At 32.7% G+C, this 12,471-nt stretch overlaps 1 protein-coding gene across 1 annotated transcript; it reads left to right on the forward strand.

Annotated features, from left to right (window-relative positions):
• Positions 1-3,085: 3,085 nt before the first annotated feature.
• Positions 3,086-12,126, forward strand: LOC141712994 (uncharacterized). The gene is made up of 8 exons (XM_074516171.1): positions 3,086-3,577; positions 4,683-4,800; positions 4,918-5,261; positions 6,479-6,595; positions 6,753-6,869; positions 10,320-10,436; positions 11,402-11,500; positions 11,589-12,126. The coding sequence occupies exons 1-8, from the start codon at positions 3,198-3,200 to the stop codon at positions 11,710-11,712; spliced, it is 1,416 nt and encodes a 471-aa protein (XP_074372272.1). The 5' UTR covers positions 3,086-3,197; the 3' UTR covers positions 11,713-12,126.
• The last annotated feature ends 345 nt before the right edge of the window (positions 12,127-12,471 follow it).

Raw genomic sequence — 12,471 nt, forward strand, 5'->3', positions numbered from 1 at the left:
CTCCGATCAAACCGACTTCAATTTCCGGCCAAAATCCTATCTTTTGATTCTGTAAACCAAACTCAACGTTCTATAGTGCAAATCAAAGCTAAGAACACATACAAACTAACCCCTAACATCACAAGAACCAAATATTCACAGTAATCATCGAGTTATAATTTGAAAATTCGGTATAAACCCTAGAAATCGTACTTTGCTATCTGAGTATCGTTTGATCAATTAAATACCATGAATCAACTGTAAATCATCTGACAAAGCTATATCAATCATCAAAACATCAAAATAACCCTGAAATCAAAAAGGCCTAATTCGAACATAAACCCTAGAAATCGAAAATCAAAAATGATACATTAAAACGTGAAATTGATATCAAAAACAGAAAGAACATATCAAAACCTTTGATTTGAGTACTTGAACTGCTTGATTTGGTGAAGAAATCATATCAAAATCACAGTTTAATTCCTCGACTCGACTTGGTTCTTCCCGACCCGGTTTGTAGAGAAAATTAATTAATTTTTGATTTTTAGTTAATAATTAATAATAATTAAATAAAAATTAGGCTATTTATAGTAGTAAAATTAATACTCCTACATAAAATTAAGACCCTAATTCTTCACTTTCTAAAATTAATAGGCCCCTAATTTTATAATTTTTGAGTATTAAAATTTAATTTATAAATATTTTATATATACAATATATATGCCAAAATTTCCCAAAAATTGTGAATAATGCAAAAATACAAAGAAATTATATAAATGAAAGTCCTATAATTTTATAAAAGTAAAAATGTGATTTTTGTGGGGTTTTTAACAGCCAATGGGGACCGGAAAAGTCATTTTTCACAAAATGAGAAAATTTATAAAATGCCTAGATGTTCAGAATAATGCGATGGTAAAAGCCGTTCGATGAAAAATAAGGCCCATTATTTTATTTGAAATATTTGCTTTAAAATCATGGTTTGGGTCGTAAAATGTTTAAAATGAAAGCGATAAATGCAAAATAAAATATCTGAAAAGTATCTTACAAATACCGGAATGACTCAAAATGCGCGTAACACGTAACAACTAGGGTTTGACAAATACTTACACATAAATGACACATCAACACACATACTTTATTATAAATATGATATAATACAGACGTAGATTTCCCAGACGTTACAGCAGTTGCCCATAATCTTTATATATACTTATTCATTCGAGCATATTCATTGTATCAGATTCACACAAGTCAAAATAATCATATGAGCCACCCACGTATTCTTTATTCTTATCTATCTCAGTAAAGTGGTCCTCATAATGAAGTTTAAAAGTGAGTCTGGGTAGGCTAAAATATAAAAATAAGTTTTATACGGAACACTATCTTACTTTATACATGCTTTCAGTCTATACACACTATAAACAAATATTAAAAGACACACATTTCTATATCTTTATGTATAGTAAATACATACTGTAAACAAACACAAAGATATCACATAGTTCATGAAAACACGTGGCTTCAACAATACCACATGCCAAATTCATAACTTTTTCATACAAATATAAAATCCTAATTAAACATTACCTACACACACCTTAATTAATAAGAACATACCCTGCACACATACATCCCTATTTTAGAAAAACATGATTAAACATAAGAGTATATATGGATACATACTTTAATTAAAGGGTAAGAAACTTTACAGTCACAATTAGGAGCTTCATTTGTCTTGTAAATCTCTTTATCTCAGAAATCTCTCCGAAATCACAGCATTGTTGAGGACGAACGAAGAACGACATGAAATTAATAATGATGGGGAAAATGCGGGAATATAAGGAGGGAAAATAAGAAAGAGATAGAAGAGGGAGACAAGAGTAGATGTAATCGTCAATGAGACTGATTTTGGCAAAACGAACCTTGTTTATGTATTGTCCGAAATGCCTCACAAAAAGTAACATAGTCATCATTATTTGACGGGTGTACACATGTATTTAGAAAATTTAAAGTATAGGTATACATAATAGCAATTTTTGAAGTTCTGCACCTCAGATGATATGACACACAAAATACACTTTACTCTTATAATAAAATATAAATATCATTCCGTTTATAAATATCATTCTGTTTCTTTTCATTTAGTTTTAGCTTCACCCGATAATTCCAAAATCCATTCTCCACATCTCCTAGTTCCCACTAGACATTTATTTTCCTTTTTCTATTTTTATTTTCGTTTTCAGTTATGATTTGTATATTACATCATAAAAGATGGACTGATTTATTAATTATATTTTTAATATCAAAATTAACTTATTCTTTAGTTTTATAAATTAAAAATTACATTAATATAATTTATTTTAAAAATATTAATGTTAAAATTAACTTCTTCTTTAGTTTTTATAAATTGAAAATTAAAATATTATAATTCATTAAAAACTATAATGTTATTATAATAAACTATATTAATTTATTTAAATGTAAATAAATTATGTTCTTAAAATTACAAATATATATGACTTGTAATTTGATACCAAGATAATAATATAACTTTTATTTCATTTTCAGATCCAAACCAAACAAGGACCATTTAATTTATCATTATGAATTTTATTCCGGTTTCCGGCGTGAACCAAATGACTCCTTATTCAATTTATCGACTATGTACTAAACTTAATTATAACCTGGCTCAACTTGTGTCCGACATCAACCTTGTTTAAAATTATAAACGATTTTTCTATTGTGGGTACTTATGTACATGATGAGCCCGAAAACTGATATTTTTAGGGCAATTTGATTGTTGGAGTTGGTGTGAATGCAGCGGTCCACCATTATTATAAAAAAGAACCAATTAAAATGCACTAAAATTATAACTTTCTGCACCTATCATGTGTCCATGAGCACATAATAAAAATTTTGAATTATAAATTAGTCAAAAATTAAAATTTTGTTTTTTATTTATTATAAAATAAAAATGAATCAAACTCTTTTTAGAACTCCCGAGAAAAGTGGATTGGATTGGCATCGACTCGCTCGGCCCCTCAAGCTCTAGCCCATCTCCCTTGGGGTAGCAGCCCATTTACAATCTAATTATCCAAACCCGGAATAATCGATAACCCCTGCCGTGCCATCTCTAAACCCTGCTCTCTTTCTCTGTCGTTCAAGTAGTAACAGTACGGTTACGGTTTGTTAAATTTGGGGCACAACAATTACCAAAAATGATAAGTACAAGTACAACAGCAGCAACAACGAGACTAATAATCTCATACCTCGGCAACCGAGCTTTCTCTCCACCTCAATTCTTCACCAAAACGCTTCTATTCCCTTCATACTCAACTCTACACTTTCACCGTTACTCCCATTCCTCTACACCCCTAATTGACGCTAATATTAGTGTTGATGTACCGGAATCAGGCGTTTATTTGCATCATCCGTGGCCCGAATGGGTGCTTTTCGTCGATAAATTGAATTCCAAAGGCTATCTATCCACTGGCGGTGTTGATAGCCCTCAAATTGCTCATAGGATTGACTACAAGGATATGAATATCATGCGAGACGCTTGTCTTAGCTTTGCTCGTGACCGTCTCGATATTTTCCAGTTGAGGCCATTTCTTTTGCTTATCTCGCTTACATTTTTCGCCTAATTGCTATTATAGTGCAGTTTACTTTCTGTTATTTGTTTGACTAACTTGACTTTAGAAGTTGGGATATTCGAAATTATTTAAGTTTCCAGGGAAGGATTAGGTTTTGGGAACTGGATGTTCCGAAATGGAAGTGGACAGCCTTGTTGGATTTTCTCTGTACTTGTTAATGCTTACCTTATGAATTATGTTAAAATGAGAAAAGGACGAATACTGACATTATCGACCACTACTCTACTAGAATATGCTAGAGCTCTAAATTAATGTATTATATTGGTTAGCATTGTTGATGGTGATCGCTGATGGTAACAGTGCTTATTACTTTGTGGAGTTTTATTTACTTTTTAACTTTGCAAGTTTATGGATTGGTTTTAAAAGTTAAAACGAGATGTTAAAATATTTACTGCTTATTAAAAGTAAAATAAATTCCTGGACTTGTTAAAGCAACATAAGAGTTTGAACATTACAAGCTAATAACAAGTAGCAACTCATAATTTGAATATGAAAACCTAGGTCTATTCGAGTTAGTTGTGCATATCTTCTGTTGTGCATATCATATTACATCAAAATACCTGTTCAGTTTGTAGTCTTGCAGCCTTTTAGTAGTTATAATGCATATTAAAGTATCTGTTATTCGTTTATTACTATCTATTATGTTACAATAAAATTGGTACTATTAATGCCAATTTTTTTTAGATTATTTGCGTTCTTTGAAAATTTGTGCTTCAATATGCTTCGGCTTACTAATGTATATAAAGAATGGTATCTATATATATATGGGAAGAGTCGAGTAAAAATTAAGTGCTTGTCATGAAATACACCAGATAGTATCATATAATTTTTTTGTGTGAAAAAACCACCTTGAGGTTTTAGAGAGACCGGTTACTCAACATAACATGGTATCAGAATTTGGACTGACATAGGACTCAAGTTCGACGCCCTGCCACCCCCAACTTATAACACCTTGAGGTTTTAAAGCGACTAGTTACTCGAAATATGTGTCTAGACAAGTTTTTAATTTGTTTAAGAAAAATGGTGAAGTAATGGATTTAAACACCGCAGATCTTTGTCAAGACAAGATATTCAGGCTGTTGTGGAGAAAGGATGTCCTAATGTGTATAGAAAATCTGTCAATTCGGGGAAAAGGTTGAGAGTTTATTTGAAACTTGATGAAAGAGATGTAAGTCCTCGAATAATATATGTACTTCATTTTAATTGCTGATGGGCACTGTAAGGACTAATAATTTCTTTTGTGGTGAACTTACTGGTGAGGTCTTTGTAAAATTTTAACATGCAGGTGTGTAGCAGTTGCTTGCTCCGAGGATCTTGTGACAAGGCCAATGTAATACCAAATGAATCTGAAGTTGCAGCGGGCACAGTGGATATTGTGCGTATCTTACTGGCCTATGCATTAGATTCAGCTGTTATTACAGGTGAAAAGTCTCCTGGTAAAGAACATATTGAAGTATCTGCAAGAAAATTGCTTTTAAAGTTAATTGAATTGAGTGAAACGGCTCGAAATCCCGAAACCTCAAAGCCTACTGCCATAGCACTAAATCAAAAGAAGAAATCTTCAGTGCTGGCAGAGGAAGAGCTTTCACCAGACGTAGAATTGAAGCGAGGAGACTGGATGTGCCCCGCGTAAGTGATGTTATCATTATTCTTCTTGAAGTTTTGAACATTTCTAGTTATATTTTTTGTGAACCTTACTCATGCTGAGTGAATAGTACTTCTCTCGTCTTCACACATCTTTTCTTAGAGGTTGGTTCTGAGCCTTTTTAAGAAACTCTAAAAAGGTGTTTGATGACCAAGATTTTAACGAATGAGAATACATAATATTCACCCAGTCTTCTTTCAGCTGTCAGTATACGTGGTATATCGAATACAGAAACATTAATTAATGATATTGTAATATTTAAGCAATCCAAATTAAAGGAAAGGAGCCAAGCATTAATAAAACAGTTGCCTAATATATAATAATGAACTACTGTGGCAATATTAAGGCTATATATTTAAGGATGTGCAGTTACCAAGTTATGTAATCTAATCAATAATTAAAATGCTCTAAAACCAAAAAAGAAGTACTTAGGTCATACAAGTCATTCTGGTCATTTTTTCTTAATAGATAACTTCTTTATTATTTTTCTCTAGGGGGTTTTATTCTAGTACTAGAAAGCATAATTAGAAAGATGTCGTCACCTTGGAGGCCAGAATCCACAAGACACTTTTGGAGACGTCTAACATTCCAAATTTGAAAGGCCACTACTGGTAGGACTGAATTACTGCAAGGGAACAAAATATGTTCTTTGATAAGGAAACAACAATTTCACTGAACCAGTAATATGGTGTCCATATGAAATTTCGAGTACTTAAAAGAGTGTGCATGCTATGTCCCAAAATCAAAATCTATGTGTAAGCTATTTTCTTGTTTTTTGAAACTTTAACGTGCTGGGAGAAGCCATAATATACTAATCATGTACATGCATGGCGGTTTCTTTAGCACCCTTGATGTGGGAATAAGTGATACACTGGTCTTTCAATTTTTGTAAGGTGTCCGTCACAACTTGTAAATGGTAAGAAGGAGATGCTTAAACATCATAATCCTCTTACTATGCAAGTAAATTTGACACAAAATTGATGACATTCATTTGTAAATGGTAAGGAGTATTTGATATTAGTTGATTCTGTTTATTATTTGTCCTGCAAGAGATTTTTTTCTCTCATAAAAATAATTGGTATTTGGAAAACCGTCGGTATTGGATCTTGCTTAAGAAGACGGCTCTAGTATTAATGCTGACTTTGCATGTAAAATGACCCTGCTATATGAACTGATTGCTATCATGTCAATGTCGTTACAGATGCAATTTCATGAACTTCTCTAGAAATGTGCAATGCCGAGAATGTGGTGAAGATGGACCTAAAAAGGTGACTCGCGCTGATGTTGAAATGAAAAATGGCGACTGGATTTGCCGAGAGTAAGAAATATGTTTTATTTAAAGTTGCTTGGCAAGTTGTCATTGATCTGTTGTATTGGATCTTGCTTAAGAAGGCGGCTCTAGTTTTAATGCTGACTTTGCATGTAAAATGACCCTGCTATATGAACTGATTGCCATCATGTCAATGTCGTTACAGATGCAATTTCATGAATTTCTCTAGAAATGTGCAATGCCGAGAATGTGGTGAAGATGGACCTAAAAAGGTGACTCACGCTGATGTTGAAATGAAAAAAGGCGATTGGATTTGCCGAGAGTAAGAAATATGTTTTATTTAAAGTTGCTTGGCAAGTTGTCATTGATCTGTTTGACAAAAATTAACCCTATGGTTATTATATGTTATGCATGCGTTGAACCCCATGATAACAGCTGGCTTGAAATGCTGGGATTCAGCTATATGGTGTGGCTTGTTGCTAAAATGAACGCAACCTATTAAATTTTTCTTTTTTTATGCTAAGTAACCTTTTAAAATCTTCATTACGTAATAAATCTTCCCGATCATATTTTTCTGAATTATCGTGGACCATCAAATCACTTTAGGTATATAGAGAAATTTTGGAAACTATTTACATTCTACTTAACATTATCTGGCAACATCCGATTGGTTTGTTTGTTTTCTAACACTTAACAAAGGCCACACTTAACTAAGGCCAGTCAATTGTCAAAAGTTTTCAGTATATATTGTATTAATGCTAGGTTTGTTCTAAGCTAGGAAGTACCGACACTGATACGGCTACACAGGACATAGGGATTTGTCAATTATCAAAGTGTCCTGGATATGGGACACGGCAAAAAAAAGTAAAAAAAAATATAAAAAATATAAGATTTGTGTATGTCAAATATTAAACAACTTCATTCATAATAATAATAGTGTTTCCTTTATAATAAGTGATAAACTACTATAACATCTATTCTACATTTTCATTCTATTGATCATCTTGTGTAAAAAGAACAACTTTCATTTCCGGTTCATCAAGGGACATAAAATTAGGGTTAATATAAGATGGTTTGGGCTTTTAAAATATGGGCTGGGTCGGTGGGCCGTGTCGGTCGCGTGTCGAACCCGTGTCGGTCGTGTGTCGAACCTGTGTCGGTTCGCCTTTTTCTGTCGACACGCCACATGGCGTGTCGGACACGGACTTAGCCGTGTCGGTGCCGTGTCTCTGTGTCGGCCGTGTCCGACACGCATACGACATCCTTTTTGGAGTGTCGGTGCTTCCTAGGTTCTAAATCAAATTAATTTTTAGTTGATCCTTACTTAGACTGTCAAACGGATAATTCGGATACAAATCTATCTGTATCCTTATCCGGATCCGAAAATTTGTATCTCTATTCAAATCTGAGAATTTTAAAGGATAATATCCGAATCCGGATCCGATGGATACTATCCGGATACGAATCCGATTTTCAATCAGATTTTTTTTATATTCAAAACTTCAAAAAAATTGCCAAAGAAATGTAGAAATTAAAACTAATTTTTTTAATTGCGTTAAGAGTAAGTGATTAAAGTCAATTTTAATTTTTTCAAAAATTAATTTTTAAATATATTGTCATCAAATTTTGTTATCTTTAAAATATTAAACTCTAACTGATATTTTCCACATGTCTCTAATTTTTAACAATTATATTAAATTTCTATTAATATATTATTTTATGAATATATATAAAAATATATATGTATATGTACGGACCCACTAAAAGTTAATAGAATACATTTTAAATTTTATATAATTTTATACATATATAGAATATTTAAATATTATATATATATATATTTAATTTCAGATTTGGATATTTTCGGATACGAATATGCCTATATATCTGTATCAGCATCCGAAATTGTCGGAATCAGATTCTGATAATTTCCGCGTTCCGGATACGGATTATATCCGCTTATTTGCGGATACAGATATTTTGGATGAATATTGGATTTTTCGAATTTTTTTAATAGCCCTACCCTTACTATGTGCTAGTTACAATCTTAATCTTCTTGTAAATGCTTAACTACAGGGGGGGTAATAGAGGTTGAGGGTTTAAGGTTCAGTGAAGACGTGTGTGAGTATCTTAATTTCTGTAATTGACCTTATAACTGGGTGTCTTGATGGAAACAACCTTTAAAATTTTACCGAAATGATGAATAGCCAACTGACTTAAGAGAACAGTCTATTATAAATATATAGAGGTTGAGAGTTTAAGGTTCAGTGAAGACATGTGCGAGTATTTTAATTTCTGTAATTGACCTTATAACTAGGTGTCTTGATAGAAACAACCTTTTAAAATTGTACTGAAATGATGAATAGGCAACTGACGTAAGAGAACAGTCTATTATAAATATATTGGCCAGCTGTGTGCAATATATAATTTTAATGGTAAGTCTAAATATTGTACTCAAGATTATTGTACTCAAGACAAACAATGATCCGTGCAAAATTTATAACTGAAGCAAATATTATAACTCCCTCTCCCAACTACTTTTTCGGCTCGCTACACAAACCCCTGAAAACCAGTTGTAGCTTTCTCTCCACCACACATAAACGACACTTTGCCAATCCTACATTCTTAATAATCTATATCTTATATAATTAAACATCATATTAAATCAGAATAAAATCTGTTTTTGAATGGTAACTTTAAAGAAATGAAAGTGCTATTTTAATCTCATGCTTTGCTTCAGGTCATCTTTCAAAATTTCATTTCTACGGAATAATGATCTAGTAGATTTTCAACTTTATAATATCATGGTTTAACAAAATTACAGCTTGGTGAGTTGAGAACCAAGAGATATTTTAGAAAGGCTGTTCAATAGTCTCAAAATAATGGGATCTCTCAATGTGATGCAATCAGCCAAGCTGTAGAGTTATGTAAGAATGAAGGCGACAGCTATATCCCAACGATTCTAAGTAAGAATAGATATCTGGAATTCGTTCCGAACGAGTTCTCTTAAGAGCGAGTCTGAAACGGGGTTACACAATCTGAGATGAAGTTGAACGAAGTGAAATACTTCCTAGAAAATAGGATTTGCTTTAGGTCAAAGACGGAGGTTAAATGAATATTTCAATCAGATCTTTTATAAAGGAAAGCTTACAATTTTTAATACTAGTCAATCTCTGATAACCTGTACAATTCCATCGTTGATTATGACTTCACAGTTGCTTCTGATCCATATCATGATTGCTGACGTAACCTCTTGGCAGTTTTTGTTCAAGTCATTATCTTTCTAGTTGATAAAATCCTTTGTGCTGTTTGTTCATGATAGAATCACTTCTTCAGCAAAATAGAGAGTCTTTAGGTTTCCAAATCCTGTAGTATGATCTCTGTGATGTATTTGCTTCATGATTTAGCACCTTTTCTTTACATTGTCATTAATGAACTTTCCTCTTTCATTTGATCGAAGGATTTGGTGGTTGTGTCGTTTCATGATATAGCATAACCTATATTTAAAGTACAAATGTTGTTTGTGGTAGAAAATCGAACAGCTTGTAGGTGTATTGGGAAACAAAAACGTGTAGACTGTTGCAAAATGACACTAGTTACAATTCCATATTTATCATAGTGCACACCTCTAAACAGACGGAGTATTTTTTTTGTCAAAACAATCTTCTTTGTTGCGATGTTATTTAAGTACCCTTTGGATATGTCTTTTTTTCCCCACGAACATGTCATGACATGTTTTTAACTTAAATGAAGCCAATTCAATTTACTGCAGTTGTAGTTATACGAACTTTGCCAGAAATATAAGCTGCTTGAAATGCAAAGCGGAGGGTCCAAAAAGAGTTGGCGCTGATGCAGTGGAAAAGAAGAAAGGAGATTGGAACTGTCCAGAGTAAGTTCCATATAATTATTCATCTTTCGAGTGTGAAGGAATACCTATATAATGTCTACGCACATCATTTGCTTAGAAACCGTTATAATTATTCAGGAAGCTTACATAGCTGGTTTTGTGTTGTGGGTTGTTATATGGTTCATTATGAACTGTTCTACCAAAGGGAAGGTTTATTTGTTTTCAGCACCGTGAGTGGTCCTTTTTATGCATTTGTTAGTCTAAAAGCAGCGTAATCAAATGTACCATAAATCATATACCAACAGGGGCTTCTTTTATGCATTTGCTAATTTGTTAACCCCCTGTTAGTCTATTTCTGATAATCAAATATATTCTGGTTAAACAACCTATAAATATAACTAAAATAGAGTACAACTGACATCATAAATGCCAATGTGACAAGCTTTCATTGAATTGCTGATGTCATCAATGTTGATGTATGCTCTCATTAAATTGGTGAAGTCATCTTACACTAACTTCCCCATTAATTTATTATACTCTATTTTTCTATTTATAACATCCACAAATTCTCTTTTGTGTTCGCCTCTCATTAATTTTTTTTATGTTTCTTCATTTGCATAAACTTATATCAATTTATTTAATGTTTATAAATTTAATGAATATGCATAATTAAGAATATCCAAGATTTATATAATAATATTTTTTAACAAAATAAATATATATATGAATATGAATTCAAAAATTATATGCTCATCAGGTACAGGGTATGTTGTATACAGTATATTTCTACTTTTTTTTAAATAAGATGATTATTTACGTGGTTAGAATTGTACAACGTCAAATCAGCTTAGTTTTCTGTAATTTTGTTTTCCATGAGTTATGAACAAATTAAGCTCGCTGTAAATAACTAATAACCTCAAGTCTGGCTCTAACGAAAGCTGCCAATGGATTTTTGCTGTGTCAGGTGTGCTTTCTAAAGTAAATCTTATTTAATGTACAATTTGTAGGTGTCAGTTCATGAATTTTGCAAGCAACAAGAAGTGCAAATGTTGCCAAGAAGTGCGTCCAAAAAGGGAGCTGAACCCTGGAGACTGGGAATGTCCCTCGTGAGTGTTTATCATATCTTAGCTGATATTTTAACAGTTATAATTACTGCCTGGACATGTAAATTAACAGGGCAGTTTTTTCCTGTAGATGTGATTTTTTGAATTACGCAAAGAATGTGATATGCCGGAAGTGTGATGGTGATCGTCCAAATGAAAAGGTGGAAACACGTTATGAAGACCAGTTATGGAGGAAGCCCCCTCCTGGCAGATAGTTTAATAAGGCTCAATATCTCAAATGTGGGAAATGACGATTTATATAGATGAAGGGTGGAGTTTTGCTATTTGCCAAATGCTGTAAACTATGCATTTGGCGTTTTTAATGTTATTTTACCTGACAAGAAGAAAAAGAGATTGAAGTATCAGCTGTCTGACTGAGCTTAGTTTGTACCTTGCATATGGGGTTTTTCAGTTAGGTTACTTCTGCAGCTATATGATACCAGTAGTTGGGTGCTGTCTCATATTCATCAAATCATAATGGCTGATAACAGAAATGAGCAAATATTGGGGCATTGGATGACAATGTTAGCCAGCTTATCTTTTTTTTTTTTTTATTTCTCTTTTATTATAGGAGTCTTGCTTTATTTAACAATATATTTTCGGATGAATGTAATTTCAGTTCCATTTTAGTTGCTGGTATAGAATGACCAATCAGACGGTCTACAAGGGAAGGTGGCAATTTTGGTTGGTGTTGGGTCAAGGTCATTTAAATTTTTGGAGATCAGTAAGAACCGAATTAGTCCATACACGGACCACGGTGATCGATGTATGAAAATTTAGCTGTGTAGCGAAAGGTTCTAAAAATTGAAAATAAAAGATAAAAGTAACAGCGTCCGACTTTACTCCCCAATTACTGTATGTACTTTTTTCGTTTTAAAATATTAGTGTTAATCACTTTCTGCAACTGTAGAGATACTCGGAGGAAATATCCCATACGGAGCTACCACCTGTATCCCATATTCCCATCTAGCCAT

The sequence above is a fragment of the Apium graveolens genome, chromosome 3 (genome assembly GCF_009905375.1).
Source record: "Apium graveolens cultivar Ventura chromosome 3, ASM990537v1, whole genome shotgun sequence".
Taxonomy (NCBI): Eukaryota; Viridiplantae; Streptophyta; class Magnoliopsida; order Apiales; family Apiaceae; genus Apium; species Apium graveolens.